This window comes from Trachypithecus francoisi, unplaced genomic scaffold, assembly GCF_009764315.1.
Source record: "Trachypithecus francoisi isolate TF-2019V2 unplaced genomic scaffold, Tfra_2.0 Lachesis_group21, whole genome shotgun sequence".
Lineage (NCBI taxonomy): Eukaryota > Metazoa > Chordata > Mammalia > Primates > Cercopithecidae > Trachypithecus > Trachypithecus francoisi.
Genome location: NW_022681467.1, coordinates 31,094,470 through 31,110,553, shown reverse-complemented (window position 1 = coordinate 31,110,553; position 16,084 = coordinate 31,094,470). Strand labels below are relative to the sequence as shown.

General features: G+C 50.1%; 1 protein-coding gene across 2 annotated transcripts in view; it reads left to right on the top strand.

Annotated features, from left to right (window-relative positions):
* The window catches only part of LOC117068705 (fer-1-like protein 4), a 48,133-nt gene that overhangs the window by 31,153 nt on the left and 896 nt on the right, over nucleotides 1–16,084 (top strand). For both annotated transcript variants that reach the window (XM_033186238.1, XM_033186237.1), the window contains 14 exons: nucleotides 786–984; nucleotides 1,128–1,186; nucleotides 1,275–1,406; nucleotides 4,000–4,042; nucleotides 4,132–4,232; nucleotides 4,310–4,447; nucleotides 4,545–4,661; nucleotides 10,531–10,658; nucleotides 10,837–11,007; nucleotides 11,768–11,922; nucleotides 12,793–12,953; nucleotides 13,807–13,892; nucleotides 15,110–15,208; nucleotides 15,386–15,627. In XM_033186238.1, the coding sequence (XP_033042129.1) occupies nucleotides 786–984; nucleotides 1,128–1,186; nucleotides 1,275–1,406; nucleotides 4,000–4,042; nucleotides 4,132–4,232; nucleotides 4,310–4,447; nucleotides 4,545–4,661; nucleotides 10,531–10,658; nucleotides 10,837–11,007; nucleotides 11,768–11,922; nucleotides 12,793–12,953; nucleotides 13,807–13,892; nucleotides 15,110–15,208; nucleotides 15,386–15,627 (1,831 nt within the window). The remainder of the gene's footprint in view (nucleotides 1–785; nucleotides 985–1,127; nucleotides 1,187–1,274; nucleotides 1,407–3,999; nucleotides 4,043–4,131; nucleotides 4,233–4,309; nucleotides 4,448–4,544; nucleotides 4,662–10,530; nucleotides 10,659–10,836; nucleotides 11,008–11,767; nucleotides 11,923–12,792; nucleotides 12,954–13,806; nucleotides 13,893–15,109; nucleotides 15,209–15,385; nucleotides 15,628–16,084) is intronic.

The following is a 16,084-nucleotide window of genomic DNA, read 5'->3' as shown; positions in this document are numbered from 1 at the left end:
CTCTGCCCCCTGGGCTCAAGTGATCCTCTCACCTCAACCTCCTGAGTATCTGGGACCACAGGTGTGCACCACCATGCCCTACTATATTTTTGTATTTTTGGTACAGATGGTGTCTTGCCATGTTGCCCAGACTGGTCTCGAACTCCTGAGCTGAAGCAGTCTGCCTTCCTCAGCCTCCCAAAGTGCTGGGGTTACAGGCGTGAGCCACCATGCCCAGCTTCTGACAGCACTTTGTAGGCTCGAAAATACTTATGTTTGTATTATGTCATTTGATAGTTACAATAGTCTTTTGCATCCAGTATTGTGTCCCTTTTTTTTTTTTTTTTTTTGGCTCTTGTTGCCTAGACTGCAGTGCAGTGGTGTGATCTTGGCTCACTGCAACCTCCGCCTTCTGGTTTCAAACAATTCTCCTGCCTCAGTCTCCCAAGTAGCTGGGATTACAGGTGCCTGCCACCACGCCTGGCTAATTTTTGTATTTTTAGTAGAGACGGGGTTCCATCACGTTGGCCAGGCTGGTCTCGAACTCCTGAACTCGTGATCCACCCTCCTTGGCCTCCCCAAGTGCTGGGATTATAGGCGTGAGCCACTGCACCCAGCCTGTGTTCCTTTTTTAGCTGGGAAACAAGGTGAGAAGGCAGTGGTTTACCAGAGATTACATAGTGAGACTATGGCAGAGCTGCGCTTAGAATGCAGGTTTAGATGTGTTTTTTCCCTACCTGTCTCTGTGGCTGCCTTTCCCTCTTCCCCAGGTCTTCAAAGACACAGTTCCTCTCTTCCACCCCCAGGACTTGCCGGAGCAGCCTTACCTGCAGCCCCCACTCAGCATCCTGGTGATTGAGCGCCGGGCCTTTGGCCGTACAGTCCTTGTGGGTTCCCACATTGTCCCCCACATGCTGCGATTTATATTTCGGGGTCATGAGGATCCTCCTGAGGAGGAAGGAGAGATGGAGGAGACAAGGGATATGATGCCCAAGGGACCTCAAGGTTAGGAACCTTCTCCTTCAGGACCACCAGACAAAAGCTCCTCTGATTCCTGGCGGACATGGCTCCAGAGGGCCCTCCAATGGGGTGTGGAATCTGACTTCTATTTACCCAGTCTCCTCATGCTGCCATTTTCCCCCTCCCAGGACAGAAGTCCCTGGATCCCTTCTTGGCTGAAGCGGGTATATCCAGACAGCTCCTGAAGGTGATGGGGTAGAGGAGATAGATGGGGAAGGGGATAGCAGTACTTAGGATGGTGCTGGGTTAGAGGGACAAAGTCTGTTCTTCCTCAGCCTCCTCTGAAGAAGCTCCCATTAGGAGGCCTCCTGAATCAAGGCCCTGGACTGGAGGAGGACATTCCAGATCCAGAAGAGCTGGACTGGTGGTCCAAGTACTACGCGTCGCTGCAGGAGCTCCAGGGGCAGGTAGGGGCAGAGAAGGGTCCCAGGGTGGGGCTGGAGTGTAAATGGTAAAAAGAATGATATCTTAGCTAGGCATGGCAGTGCGCACCTGTAGTTCCAGCTACTCAGGAGGCTGAGGGGGGAGAATCGCTTGAACCCGGAGGCAGAGGCTCCAGTGAGCTGAGATCATGCCACTGCACAACAGCCTGGGTGACAGACTCCGTCTCAAAAAAACAAACAAAAAACAAGAATGATCTCATTGAAGGTGGAGCTCTACAGTTTTTCAGAGCTCTTCATTACAGTCCTCTTTTCTTCACAATTCCAGAAGCTGGGGATTATTAACTCCATTATCTAGAGCTGTGTTGTCCAACAGAGATAATACGAGCCACATACGTAATTTTAACTTCTGTAGTAGCCACATTAAAAAAAGTAAAAGAGGCCGGACGCGGTGGCTCACGCCTGTAATCCCAGCACTTTGGGAGGCCGAGGCGGGTGGGTCATGAGATCAGGAGATTGAGACCATCCTGGCCAACATGGTAAAGCCCTGTCTCTACAAAAATACAAAAAATATTAGCCGGGTGTGGTGGCAGCGCCTGTAGTCCCAGCTACTCCGGAGGCTGAGGCAGGAGAATGGCACGGACCCGGGAAGCGGAGCTTGCAGTGAGCCGAGATTGGGCCACCACACTCCAGCCTGGGCGACGGAGCGAGACTTGGTCTAAAACAAAAAAGTAAAAGGAAACAGGTGAAATTAATTTTAGTAATATATTCAAAATATTTCAAAGCTGGGCACTGTGGCTCACACCTGTAATCCCAGCACTTTGGGAGGCTGAGTCAGGCAGATCACTTGAGGTCAGGAGTTCGAGACCAGCCTGGCCAACATGGTGAAACCCCGTCTCTACTAAAAATACGAAAATTAGCCAGGTGTGGTAGTGGGCACCTGTTAATCCCAGCTACTCTGGAAGCTGAGGCAGGAGAATCGCTTGAACCTGGGAGGTGGAGGTTACAGTGAGCCAAGATTGTGCTCCAGCCTGGGTGACAAAGACTCTTTCTCAAAGAAAAAAAAAATCATTTCAACAAGTAATCATAAAATTTCTGAGATATTTTACATTCTTGTTTTTTGTACTAAGTATTTAAAAATCCAGTGTTTATTTTATACTTATAGCACATCTTTTTCTTTTCTTTTTCTTTTTATTATTATTATTTTTTGAAACAGAGTCTTATTACTCTGTCGCCTAGGCTGGAGTATAGTGGCACAATCTCAGCTCACTGCAAGCTCCGTCTCCTGGGTTCATGCCATTCTCCTGCCTCAACCTCCCGAGTAACTGAGACTACAGGCGCCCGCCACCATACTCGGCTACTTTTTTGTATTTTTAGTAGAGACGGGGTTTCACCATGTTGACCAGGCTGGTCTTGAACTCCTGACCTCAGGTAATCTGCCCGCCTCAGCCTCCCAAAGTACTGGGATTACAAGCATGAGCCAGTGCGCCTGGCCCCTTTTTATTTTTAGAGATGGGGTCTTTATCTGTTGTCCAGACTGGTCTCAAACTCCTTGGTTCAAGTCATCTTCCCACCTCAGCCTCCCCAGTAGCTAGGACCATAAGTATATACCATCACGCTCAACTCATTAAAAACTTTTTTTTTTTTTTTTTTTCCTGGGTGTGGTGTTTCATGCCGGTAATCCCAGCACTTTGGGAGGCTGAGGTGGGAGGATCACTTGAACCAAGGAGTTTGAGAACAGTCTGGGGAACACGGTGAGACACCATCTCTATTAAAAATGAAAAGAGCCGGGCGCGGTGGCTCAAGCCTGTAATCCCAGCACTTTGGGAGGCCGAGACGGGCGGATCACGAGGTCAGGAGATCGAGACCATCCTGGCTAACACGGTGAAACCCCGTCTCTACTAAAAAATACAAAAAACTAGCTGGGCGAGGTGGCAGGCGTCTATAGTCCCAGCTACTCGGGAGGCTGAGGCAGGAGAATGGTGTGAACCCGGGAGGCGGAGCTTGCAGTGAGCTGAGATCCGGCCACTGCACTCCAGCCCGGGCGACAGAGCAAGACTTCATCTCAAAAAAAAAAAAAAAAAAAAAAAGAAGTAGCTGTGCATGCTGGTGGTCCCAGTGACTCAAGAGGCTGAGGTGGGAGGATCGCTTGAGCCTAGGAGGTTGAAGCTGCAGTGAGCCATGTTCACACCAACACACTCCAACGTGAGCTACAGAGCAAAAGCCTGTCTCAAAAATAAATAAATAAAAATTAAAAGGCATTTATTTCATAGAGACAGGTTATCACTGTGTTGTTCAGCCTGATCTCGAACTCCTGGCCTCAAGCAGTCACCTCAGTCTCCCCAAGTCTTGGGATTCCAGGCATGAGCCACCAAGCCTGGCCACTTACAGCACATCACAATTCAGACTAGTTACATTTTGAGTGCTCAGTAGCCCTGTGTGGTTGATGGTGACCACCCTGGACAGGGCAGGACTGGATGATAAATTGGAGCTTTAAAAATGCAAGTGGCATACAAAGTGGGAACTTGAATGAAGGCTTCCCAACTGTCCTGGAAAAGGGGGTAGGCTAAGGAGTTGAAGGGGATGGAGAAGAATCTCTGGATCTGCTCTTTAATTTCAGCACAACCTTGATGAAGATGAAATGGATGATCCTGGAGATTCAGGTAAGAGATTGGGCTTTTTGCTCTGGTTCCATCTGCCCATCTCCTGCCTACCCAGATATTTCTGATTGGGGCATTTTTGTTGTTTCCAGATGGGGTCAACCTCATTTCTATGGTTGGGGAGGCCCAAGACCAGGGTGAGGCTGAAGTCAAAGGCACTGTGTCCCGAAAAAAAGCAGTTGCCACCCTGAAGGTGACTGGGTACTGGGAAAAGGAAAGTCTCCTTTGGATTCTGGACATCGGGCTGTCACTGAAGTCCTTGCCTTTTAGATTTACAACAGGTCCCTGGAAGAAGAATTTAACCACTTTGAAGACTGGCTGTATGTATTTCCTCTGTACCGAGGGCAAGGGGGCCAGGATGCAGGTGGAGAAGAGGAAGGATCTGGACACCTTGTGGGCAAGTTCAAGGTACATTTGGGGAAGGAAAGCAGAACCAGGGAGCCCAGGTGGGGATTCAGAAGGACAATTCTCTTATCAGAGCCTTTTCTGTCTCCCCCCATCTCAGGGCTCCTTCCTCATTTACCCTGAATCAGAGGCAGTGTCATTCTCTGAGCCCCAGATCTCCCGGGGGATCCCACAGAACCGGCCCATCAAGCTCCTGGTCAGAGTGTATGTTGTAAAGGTGAGTCCCCATAGCCCTGGCATGCCTCCAACTATAGCTAAGGTAATGTACATGAAACCTACAGAAGGAAGGCTTTGGGAGGAACCTCGGGATCACAGAGTTCAAGTTCTTCATTGTTCAGGTGAGAAATCTTAGCCACAAAGTTATGAGATCCCCTAGGGTTATAAAGTATGCTCATGGCTGAACCAGAATTGGGAGTTGGTCTCCTGACCCCTGTTTGTAGTTCTAGTCCTGTAGAACGGGGAGTATAATTCTAGGATGAGAGCAGGGCTGAATCTCAGGCTTCAGAAGGCTTGTTACCAAATACCTTTGTCTAACTTTGTCCATTGATGCAGTTTTCATACTGAGTTCAGCAGGCCCTTGAAGTATTCTTAAAGATATCTCAGGGCTGGTCACTGTGGCTCATGCGTGTAATCCCAGCACTTTGGGAGGCCAAGGCGGGTGGATCACGAGGTCAAGAGATCGAGACCATCCTGGCCAACCAACTTGGTGAAACCCCATCTCTACTAAAAATACAAAAATTGGCATAGTGGCGCACGCTTGTAGTCCCAGCTACTTGGGAGGCTGAGGCAGGAGAATCGCTTGAACCCGGGAGGCGGAGGTTGCAGTGAGCTGAGATCATGCCACTGCACTCCAGTGTGGGGGGCGACAGAGCAAGACTCATCTCCAAAAAAAAAAAAAAAAATATATATATATATATATATGAGGGTGAGTGGCAAAGAGGTGGAACGAAAGGGGAAAGGGGTCAGGGTTGTGAGAATGAGGACAAAAATGGCACTTCTCAGAGTAGATCTTTTTGTATACCCCTGACTCTTAGAACTATAGCAGTGTTTCACATGCCCCCACAATAGACAAAAAATTAAAACCAGTCATAGTGTTGAGGAAACCTAACATGGAATATGAACACTAACAAATGACCCTCACTGTACTACAAATGAACAATATAACCACATTGAAGGAAGTGAAGAACAAAACCAAATAACTCTGGAAAACAGTAATTTGACAGGGTTCTATAAAACTAAACATGGACCTGGTACAGTGGCTCATGCCTGTAATCCCAGCACTTTGGGAGGCCAAGACAGGAGGATCACTTGAGCCCAGGAGGTCAAGACCAGCCTAGGCAACAAAGTGAGACTCAGTCTCTACAAAAAATTTAAAAACTAGCTGGATGTGGCTGGATGTGGTGGCTCATGCCTGTAATGCCAGCACTTTGGGAGGCTGAGGCAGGTGGATTGCCTAAGTTGGGTGGATCGCCTGAGGTCAGGAGTTTGAGACCAGCCTGGCCAACAGGGTGAACCCTGTCTCTACTAAAAATACAAAAATTTGCTGGGCATGATGGCATGTGCCTGTAGTCACAGCTGTTTTGGAAGCTGAGGCAGGAGCATTGCTTAAAGCTTGGAGGAGAAGGTTGCAGTGAGCCAAGATAGTGCCACTGCACTCCAGCCTGGGTAAGTGAGAGAGACATCATCTCAAAAAAAAAAAAAAAAAAAAAGGAAAAAGTGTGATGTGGTGGCATGTACCTTTGGAGCCAGCTACATGGGAGACTGAGGCAGGAGGATTACTTGAGCCTAGGAGGTTGAGGCTGCAATGAGCCATGATTGTGCCACTGCACTCCAGCCTGGATGACAGGGAGAGAGCTTGTCTTAAAAACAAAAACAAAAAAACAACTAAACTAAAGAGAGCTGAACATAAATGCTGTAATCTAGTTAGAAGTATGTGTTAGCAATTCTGAAACTACATTATGTGTATACTGGTATACATGGATAAGTAAACTATATTGTAGAAAATGAGAACCAGGTTTCTTACTGTTGGAGAAAGAAGTTACAAATAAGGAAAGGGGATTAAATGAATGCTGTGATATTAGATCAGAATCAGAAGTATCTGTATAAACTCATGTTTTAAAATATACACAGATGGAAAGATACAGAAATATAGATCTATGTATATATATGTGGATTATGTTATTAATGTTCGCTGTCTCTGCTGAGAAGGCCTAGAAGCAACGACATCATAGTAGCAGTGAGCACACCAGGTGCCCAGATTTTGGTTTCTAAACACCATTATTTAATAAAGGGATTGAGGACTCCTTGGAGAAGTGTTTGATTCTAGGACTAGGGCTGGGAAAATATAAGTCAAATCTGGAGCATCTTGTGGGGCAGGAGTAAGGAAGTGCCCAAAAAAGGATGGGGGCCTAATGAAAGAATGAACACAGCCAACCTGAAGGAGCTCCTAATGGTTAAGACTTGAAAAATTGGGGCAACAAAGTAAGTAATGAGGCTGAGCACAGTGGCTCTTGCCTGCAATCCCAGCACTTTGGGAGGCCGAGGCAGAGAGATCACCTGAGGTCAGGAGTTCAAGACAAGCCTGGTCAACATAGTGAAATCCCGTCTCTATTAAAAATACAAAAATTAGCTCGGTGTGGTAGCACATGCCTGTAATCCCAGCTACTCAGGAGGCTGAAGCAGGAGAATCATCTGAGCCTGGGAGGTGGAGGCTGCAGTGAGCCGAGATTACGCTGCTGCACTCCAGTCTGGGTGACAGAGTGAGACTCTGTCTCAAAAAAAAAAAAAAAAAAAAATGGCCAGGCACAGTGGCTCATGCTCATGCCTATAATCCCAGCACTTTGGGAGGCCGAGGTGGGTGGCAGATGGCCTGAGGTCAGGAGTTCGAGACCAGCCTGGCCAACATGGTGAAACCCTGTCTCTACTGAAAATACAAAAATTAGCTGGGCGTGGTGGTGGGCACTTGTAATCCTAACTACTTGGGAGGCTGAAGCAGGATAATCGCTCGAACCTGAGAGGTGGAAGTCACAGTGAGCCAGGATCGTGTCATTGCACTCCAGCCTGGGCGACAAGAGCAAAAAAAAAAAAAAAATGTAATGGTAGTATGGGATATTCAGCCATTTTTTTTCCTTCTTTTCTCTCTCTTGCCTTCTGTTTTTTTTGAGATGGAGTTTCGCTCTTGTTGCCCCAGGCTGGAGTACAATGGCACCATCTTGGCTCATTGCAACCTCCACCTACCAGGTTCAAACGATTCTCCTGCCTCAGCCTCCAGAACAGCTGGGACTGCAGGCATGTGCCACCACGCCCTGCTAATTTTGTATTTTTAGTAGAGACAGGGTTTCTCCATGTTGGTCAGGCTGGTCTTGAACTCCTGACCTGAGGTGATCCGTCTGCCTTGGCCTCCCAAAGTGCTGGGATTACAGGCATGATGAGCTACCACGCCCAGCCTGCCTTCTTTTTTGGTTTTTGTTTTGAGATGGAGTCTTGCTCTTGTCGCCCAGGCTGGAGTGCAATGGCACAGTCTTGGCTCACTGCAACCTCTGCCTCCTGGGTTCAAGTGATTCTCCCACCTTAGCCTCTGGAGTAGCTGGGACTTAGGCACACATCATCATGCCCGGCTAATTTTAGAGATGGGGTTTCACCATGTTGGCCAGGCTGGTCTTGAAGTTTTGATCTCAAATGATCCACCTGCCTCAGTCTCCCTGAAGTGTTGGGATTACAGGCGTGAGCCACTGCACCCAACTCTTTGTCTCCTCTTAATGCTCCCATTATATGTATGTTGGTGACTTAATGGTGTTCCACATTTGTTTGAGGCTCTATTTCATTTTTATTTTTTCTCTTTTCTCTCTGTTCTTCAGCTTGCCTAATCACTTTTGATCTAGTTTCAAGTTTGCCAATTCTTTCTTCTGTTCAAATCTACTATTGAGCCTCTCTAGTGAATTTTAAATTTTAGTTATTGTACTTTTCAACTCCAGAATTTTCATTTGGTTCTTTTAAAAAAATTGTATGTCTTGGCCAGGCGCGGTGGCTCACGCCTGTAATCCTAGCACTTTGGGAGGCCGAGGTGGGTGGATCATGAGGCCAGAAGATTGAGACCATCTGGCTAACATGGTGAAACTCCGTCTCTCTTTAAAAAATACAAAAAGTTAGCTGGGTGTGGTGGCACATGCCTGTAGTCCAGCTACTTGGGAGGCTGAGGCAGGAGAATTGCTTGAACCTGGGAGGCAGAGGTTACAGTGAGCTGAGATTGCACCACTGCACTCCAGCCTGGGCGACAGTGAGACTGTCTCAAAAAAAAAAAAAATTGTATATCTTTATTGATATTCTCTATTTGATGCAACATTATCATCATACCTTCCTTTACTTCTCTAATCAAGCTTTCCTTCAGTTCTGTGAACATATTTACACTGGCTACTTTGAAATACTTTCCTGTCGGCCGGGTGCAGTGGCTCATGCCTATAATCCCAGCACTTTGGGAGGCTGAGTGGGCAGATCACAAGGTCAGGAGATCGAGACCATCCTGGCTAACATGGTGAAACTCCATCTCTATTAAAAATACAAAAAATTAGCCAGGTGTGGTGGCGGACACTGTAGTCCCAGCTACTCGGGAGGCTGAGGCAGGAGAATGGCGTGAATCCAGGAGGCAAAGCTTGCAGTGAGCCAAGATTGTGCCATTGCACTCCAGCCTGGGCAACACAGCAAGACTCTATCTCAAAAACAAAAATACACACACACTTTCCTGTTAAGTTCATTGTGTTGCTCTCATGGGCATTTTTTTGGGGGTAGATGGAAAAATAATTTTTCTATTTCTTTGCAGGCCTCAAAATTTTTTGTTAGAAACAGCATTTTAGATAATACATGGTAACAACTCTGGGTACTGGGGTTTCTTGTTATTTCCTTGTTTATTTGTTTAGTGACTGGCTGGATTATTTTAGCAAAGTCTATTTCCCATCCCCTGTGTTAGATCAGTGATGTTGCTACTCTGGGAGGCACAGCTTTGGATATGCCACTGTCACCCTAGGATGACAGTGGTACTGGCAGGGCCCTCTTGCATTCTTTTCCCTGACCACACCCAGTTAAGCTCTGCTGATTGCTCTATCGTTTGCAGTAGTATCCTGGGAGCATAAAATCCTCTACAAATGAATCTAATGAAATGGTGGCTCTTTCCAATGAATACTTTCTGAGGTTAGTGTTTGATATTTGTTTTAACCCCAGGAGAGCTCCTCCCAGCTGTCTTATCCCTTGGCTCTCCCCTGTAAAATAGATACAGCCTGTAGTCTATGCTGTATCTTCATTACATCCATGAATCTCCTCCCAATCCCTTAACTACAATGTCCACTTTTTTTTTTTCTTTTTTTAGACGCAGTCTTGCTCTGTCGCCCAGGCTGGAGTGCTGTGGCGCAGTCTTGGCTCACTGCAACCTCCGCCTCCCAGATTCAAGAAATTCTCCTGCCTCAGCCTCCCAAGTAGCTGGGATTACAGGCGTGAGCCACCACACCTGACCAGAAAACCTGAATAGTCCTATAAGTATTAAAAGAAATTGTGTCAGAAACTTCAGACAAAATGGTCTCAGCAGCAGTTTCTACCAAACAGTTATGGATGAAACAGTTTTAATCTTACACAAGGCCGGGCGCGGTGGCTCAAGCCTGTAATCCCAGCACTTTGGGAGGCCGAGACGGGCGGATCACGAGGTCAGGAGATTGAGACCATCCTGGCTAACACGGTGAAACCCCGTCTCTACTAAAAAATACAAAAAAACTAGCCGGGCGAGGTGGCGGGCACCTGTAGTCCCAGCTACTCAGGAGGCTGAGGCAGGAGAATGGCGTGAACCCAGGAGGCGGAGCTTGCAGTGAGCTGAGATCCGGCCACTGCACTCCAGCCTGGGCGACAGAGCAAGACTCCATCTCAAAAAAAAAAAAAAAAAAAGAAAAGTCATCGTGTCCAACCTCTCCATTAGCTCCTCACAGTGGGAGATCTCTCCTTGATAACTACTTGCTTTCACCTAATGGGAAATTAGGTCTGACAAGGGTAACCTTGGGTTATCATAATGATGTTTCTCTCAGTTCTACTCCATGCTGTTTCCCTAGGCTACCAACCTGGCTCCTGCAGACCCCAATGGCAAAGCAGACCCTTATGTGGTGGTGAGCGCTGGCCGGGAGCGGCAGGACACCAAGGAACGCTACATCCCCAAGCAGCTCAACCCCATCTTTGGAGAGTGAGGCTGGGCCCTGTGGGGTGGAAACAGGGTAGCTGGAGGAGCATCCAGCCCTGTGGCCTTGAGCTGGCCTAGGGTTGGCAAGGGAATGGACAGGGGCTGCTGACAACGCCATCCCCCTCCCCAGACCACCTCCTGGAGCATGAAAGTGACCTCAGCCCCTCTCCCTCCTTGCCAGGATCCTGGAGCTAAGCATCTCTCTCCCAGCTGAGACGGAGCTGACGGTGGCCATATTTGATCATGACCTCGTGGGTTCTGACGACCTCATCGGGGAGACCCACATTGATCTGGAAAACCGATTCTATAGCCACCACAGAGCAAACTGTGGGCTGGCCTCCCAGTATGACATGTGGGTCTGGCAGGGCCCACAGGAGCCATTCTAACTTTCTGGCCAAACACATTCAAGCTCACATTCCCTTTTGTGTCTCCAGATCCTATGATTTCATGGAAGGGGACCCTCCCACCCAACGCCACTGCCAACCAAGACATAGCTCAGTGGTCAAGACTTGGGCTTGGGAGTCAGGATCCTGTAACGAATGTCACTTGACCTGTGTTTTTTTTCTTTTTTTTTTTTTGAAATGGAGTCTCGCTCTGTCTCCCGGGCTGGAGTGCAGTGGCACTATCTCAGCTGATTGCAACCTCTGCCTCCCGGGTTCAAGCGATTCTCCTGCCTCAGCCTCCCCAGTAGCTGGAATTACAGATGTGGGCCACTATGCCCAGTTAATTTTTGTATTTTTAGTAGAGACAGGGTTTCACCATGTTGGCCAGGCTGGTCTCAAACTCCTGACCTTAAGTGATCCACCCACTTCTGCCTCCCAAAGTGCTGGTATTACAGGTGTGAGCCACCACACCAGGCCCACTTAACCCCTTCGAGTCTCAGTTTTCTCATCTGTAAAACAGAGGTAATAAGATCAGTATCTTCTTAATGGAAGCACCTGGACTATATTTTTGATTTTCGATTTTCATTGTTATTGTAAACGAGGACTAACCTGTCTCCTTTTGGGAGTTTTGAACCTGGACCTCATGTCTTCATGATGTCACCCCTGCCCCAAGCCCAGGTGTGTCCCTGCACCAGCCCCAGCTGATGCATCTTCCTTTTCTGCCTGCAGTGATGGTTACAATGCCTGGCGTGATGCGTTCCGGCCTTCGCAGATCCTGGCGGGGCTGTGCCAACGCTGTGGCCTCCCTGCCCCTGAATACCGAGCCGGTGCTGTCAAGGTGGGCACCAAAGTCTTTCTGACACCGCCGGACACCCTGCCCCCAGGTACCAGCCCCTTTATGTTAAAGCAAGATGTTGGTAGAACAAGGTACAGGAGGCCCAGGTGCCCAGTCTTGTGTGCTCCCCAAAATAACCCATTGTTTCAGCAGTTAGAGGTGAATTTGGTTGAGTAAGGATGAGGTTCTTGGGTGTTAGGGAGAAAACAGTCTTTACTGGTGAGCGTGAGATCCCCCAAAGAGCCAAAGTGGACCCATAACTAATCAAGTTCCCGGAACACAGAGGTCCCATAGAGCGTCCCATGTAACAGAATGTGGCTGCAGAATTAAATGGCTGGAGGCTTATTCTTTTTATTTTTATTTTTATTTTTGAGACAGGATATTGCTCTGTCACCCAGGCTGGAGTGCAGTGGTGCCATCGTAGCTCACTGCAGCCTGGACCTCCCAGGCTCAAGTGATCCTCCCACCTCAGCCCCTCGAGTAGCTGGGATTACAGGTGTGCACCATCATGCCCGCCTGTTCCTTTCTTTTTCTTTTGGTAGAGATGAGGTTTTGCCATGTTACTCAGGCTGGTCTCAAACTCCTGGACTCAAGTGATCCCCCTCCCACCTTGGCCTCCAAAAGTGCTGGGATTACAGGCATGAGCCACTGTGCCTGCTCTGGTGGCTTATTCTCTAAATAGGGTCTAGGCAAAGGTGGCAGTACCTCCAATCCCACTGTCCCACTGACTGCTGGCTTTTCACTGGGCAAAGTTATAGCAGCTTCCCCCCCTTTTTGTGCATTTCAGAGCTGCTCTCCTGGCCCACAGGGCTTTATCCAACACAGTGGCTTCCCCCGTTTAGAGCTTCTGTGGTGGGGGAGGGAGGGAGGAGAGGTGGAAACTATGTGGAACCCTAAGCTCACACACCTTTTGTTTCAGGCAGCAGTGGCCCCAAGGTGGTGAGTGGGGACCCTAAAGAGGCCCAGGCATTGCTTGTGTTGAGGCGCTGGCAGGAAATGCCGGGTTTTGGGATCCAGTTGGTACCCGAGCATGTAGAAACGCGGCCTCTCTACCACCCCCGTAGCCCCGGGCTGCTGCAGGTGAGGAGGGCTCAGCACCCAGGCCCAGAATCACAAGACTCTCGGAATCCCAGGACACCCACCCAATCCTGGGCCCTGGGCCCCCAGGACAGCCTTTCCCCAAGGCGTCCACCTGGGTGCCACCTGCAACTCCTGACTATGGCTCCTGTTGCTGGTCCCCGTGTCCCTGCTCGTCCTGGACCTCCATCCTGGACCACACCCTCACCCCTGTCCTACAGGATCCCCACCCCTGGGCACCAAGACTCCGATGTGGGGTTCCTAACCTGACCCTCTGCAGATTCCTAAGGTCTGGACCTTGGAACACCAGATACTACTTTTAATCTCAACTTCCCCTTCTGGAACCTCATTTTTTTTCTTTTTTGAAATGGGGTCTCACTCTGTTGCCCAGGCTGGAGTGCAGTTCCGTGATCTCGGTTCACTGCAGCCTCCGCCTCTCAGGCTCAAGTCATCCTCCCACCTCAGCCTCAGGAGTAGCCGGGATTACAGGCGTCTGCTACCAAACCCGGCTAATTCTTGTATTTTTTGTAGAGACAGGGTTTCGTCATGTTGCCCAGGCTGGCCTCAAACTCCTGAGCTCAAGCCATCTACCCTCCATGGACAAAGTGCTGGGATTATAGGCGTGAGCCACTGCACCCAGCCTGGACCTCATCCTTGAACCCCTAATCTAACCTTGATCCTGGAACCCACACTTCAGACTTCACCTTCATCCTCATCCCCCAGGATCTGCCTGACCCTGTCACTTTGACCCTAGCTCTTTTCTCCACTTGGGGACAAGGCACAGCCTGTGGCCACAAGGCTGTCAGGGAAGGCTGGGAGCCTGACAAGACCCTCCAGCCTGGTCCTGTCCCCCCAGGGATCTCTTCACATGTGGATTGACATCTTCCCTCGAGATGTGCCTGCCCCACCCCCAGTTGACATCAAGCCTCGGCAGCCGGTCAGGTGAGAGTTCTGTCGCCTCCTCCCAAGGCGGGTACACGTCTTGGTCTACCTGTACAAGGGTCCTCTGAAAACCTGGGTCCCCAGTGAAGCAGGCAGAGGGTGCTAATCACAGGCTTTCCAGTTAGGTGCCATTAAATTCCCTTTTATTCATAAGCCATTGCAAGTTGAGTGTCTCTTGTAAACTGACTCCAAGTACCTTTTGGTAAGCCCCCTTCCCACCTGAGCTCATCTGAGTGGAGTTCTGTGTGGGGCACAGCCACGTCACACAGGCTGAATGCAGATGCTCGGATACCAGCAGCCTGTCACTTTCTGCCTCTGGGCCCTGCTTTCCTTGGTGTCACTCTCAGGGAGCCCTCTGCAGTCTGGGGGCAAGGTGGCATCTAACAGTACAAGGCTTACATCTTAGCCAGGCCACCTGAGTGGAAACAAACACCTCTTTCGCAGTTACAGCAAAAGCCTCAGGGCTGACTCAGTAGACCAGCTTGGGTCAAATGCTGCGCCCTGAACCAATCATTGTGGCCAGGGGGCTGTGATACTGGAATCGGCCAGTCCAGGGATGTCTCCCCGACCCTGCTCAGCCAGGGAGGGAGGGGTCTGCCCCACCAGAATCCCATAGATTGACCGTGGTGGTGGGGAGGGGTGGTTGGGGCGGGGGCGGGTCACCAGCAGAAAATCACAGTGCTGTCAACAAATGAGGGGAAGTTGATGCTGGGCTGGAGAAAACAGCTATCCAGGCAACCCCATGGCAGTCAAGGACAGGGCTACATGAGGGTAGGGTCCAGAGTGCCGCAGCCCTCCTGTCCCTCAGGCGCTTGTACGCTCGCTCTCGTCCCCCGTCTCTCATCCTCCCTCTTCTCCCTGCAGACGGGCTTTCTCTGTTTACTCACTTTTCTACATCCCCAAACTCTGGCTTGTAGTGGCTCCAGCTCTGCATCTGATGCCACACCATGCAGTGGTACAGGGTCCTGATTCCAAATTCACAGGAAGGAGAACCTTGCTGGCCCAGCAGACCATTCCTGATGTCATCTGCTGTGGCCAGGGTGGTCAGTGACACCTGGGGCTGTCCCTTCATGGGATCACAGGCATTGGATTCCCCTGCTGGGCACACAGGTGCCCAGTGAATGTCAGTGGGCCAGGCCCAGGTCCCTCCTGTTTCCTGCAGCCTCTTTCAGGGCCCTGCTCGAGAGTCTGAAGCCACCCCCTAATGTGCCCCGCAGCTATGAGCTCAGAGTTGTCATCTGGAACACGGAAGATGTGGTTCTGGATGACGTGAATCCACTCACCGGAGAGATGTCGAGTGACATCTATGTGAAGAGGTAGCCTGCAGGCCAGGTGGGGCAATGGCAGTGCGCTAAGGGGGGACTGTAAATGGGTGTGGGTCCTTGGGCTGAGTCCAGAGCCCGGTCCCCAGGCCCTCTGTGGTACTGAGAGCTGGGTGAGGAGTGGGTTCTCCGTGTAGCTCCAGCCCTGACACTCACCCGACCTGGCCCCAGCTGGGTGAAGGGGCTGGAGCATGACAAGCAGGAGACAGATGTTCACTTCAACTCCCTGACTGGGGAGGGGAACTTCAACTGGCGCTTTGTGTTCCGCTTCGACTACCTGCCCACGGAGCGGGAGGTAAGCGTCCGGCGCCGGCCTGGACCCTTCGCCTTGGAGGAGGCCGAGTTTCGGCAGCCCGCAGTGCTGGTCCTGCAGGTCTGGGACTATGACCGCATCTCTGCCAACGACTTCCTTGGTATTGCACTGCTTAGCCTTCCCCACACTCAGCCCCTGCCTCCAGCCCTCACCTCCGTCCCCTGGTTCCCTACTCTGACCCAACCTTGAATCGGGATTTTAGACCCGAGGTCTGAAACCTTTGCTTTCTGGCCTAATTACTGAGTTAATTAAGCCCAGACCACAGTAACCTCCATTCCCACCAAGTCTCTGATTTAACTCTGATTTGACCCTAGCTTGTCACCCTGACACTGACTCCACAGCCTTTGCTCCTTGGCACTCTGATCCCAACCCTTGGCCCTCTTCCACTGGGGAGTGGCAATGGGTAGACCGCTGGGCTGTGGTTTGGGTGGCCCATAACTGTGGCCTGACCACACACTGCAACTTTCAGATGCCCCAACTTACAACCTTGGTGTGTTGCCTCCTCACCCCTGGCACAATGAGACTCTGATCCCATGCCTAACCCGGCGTGCTCTGGA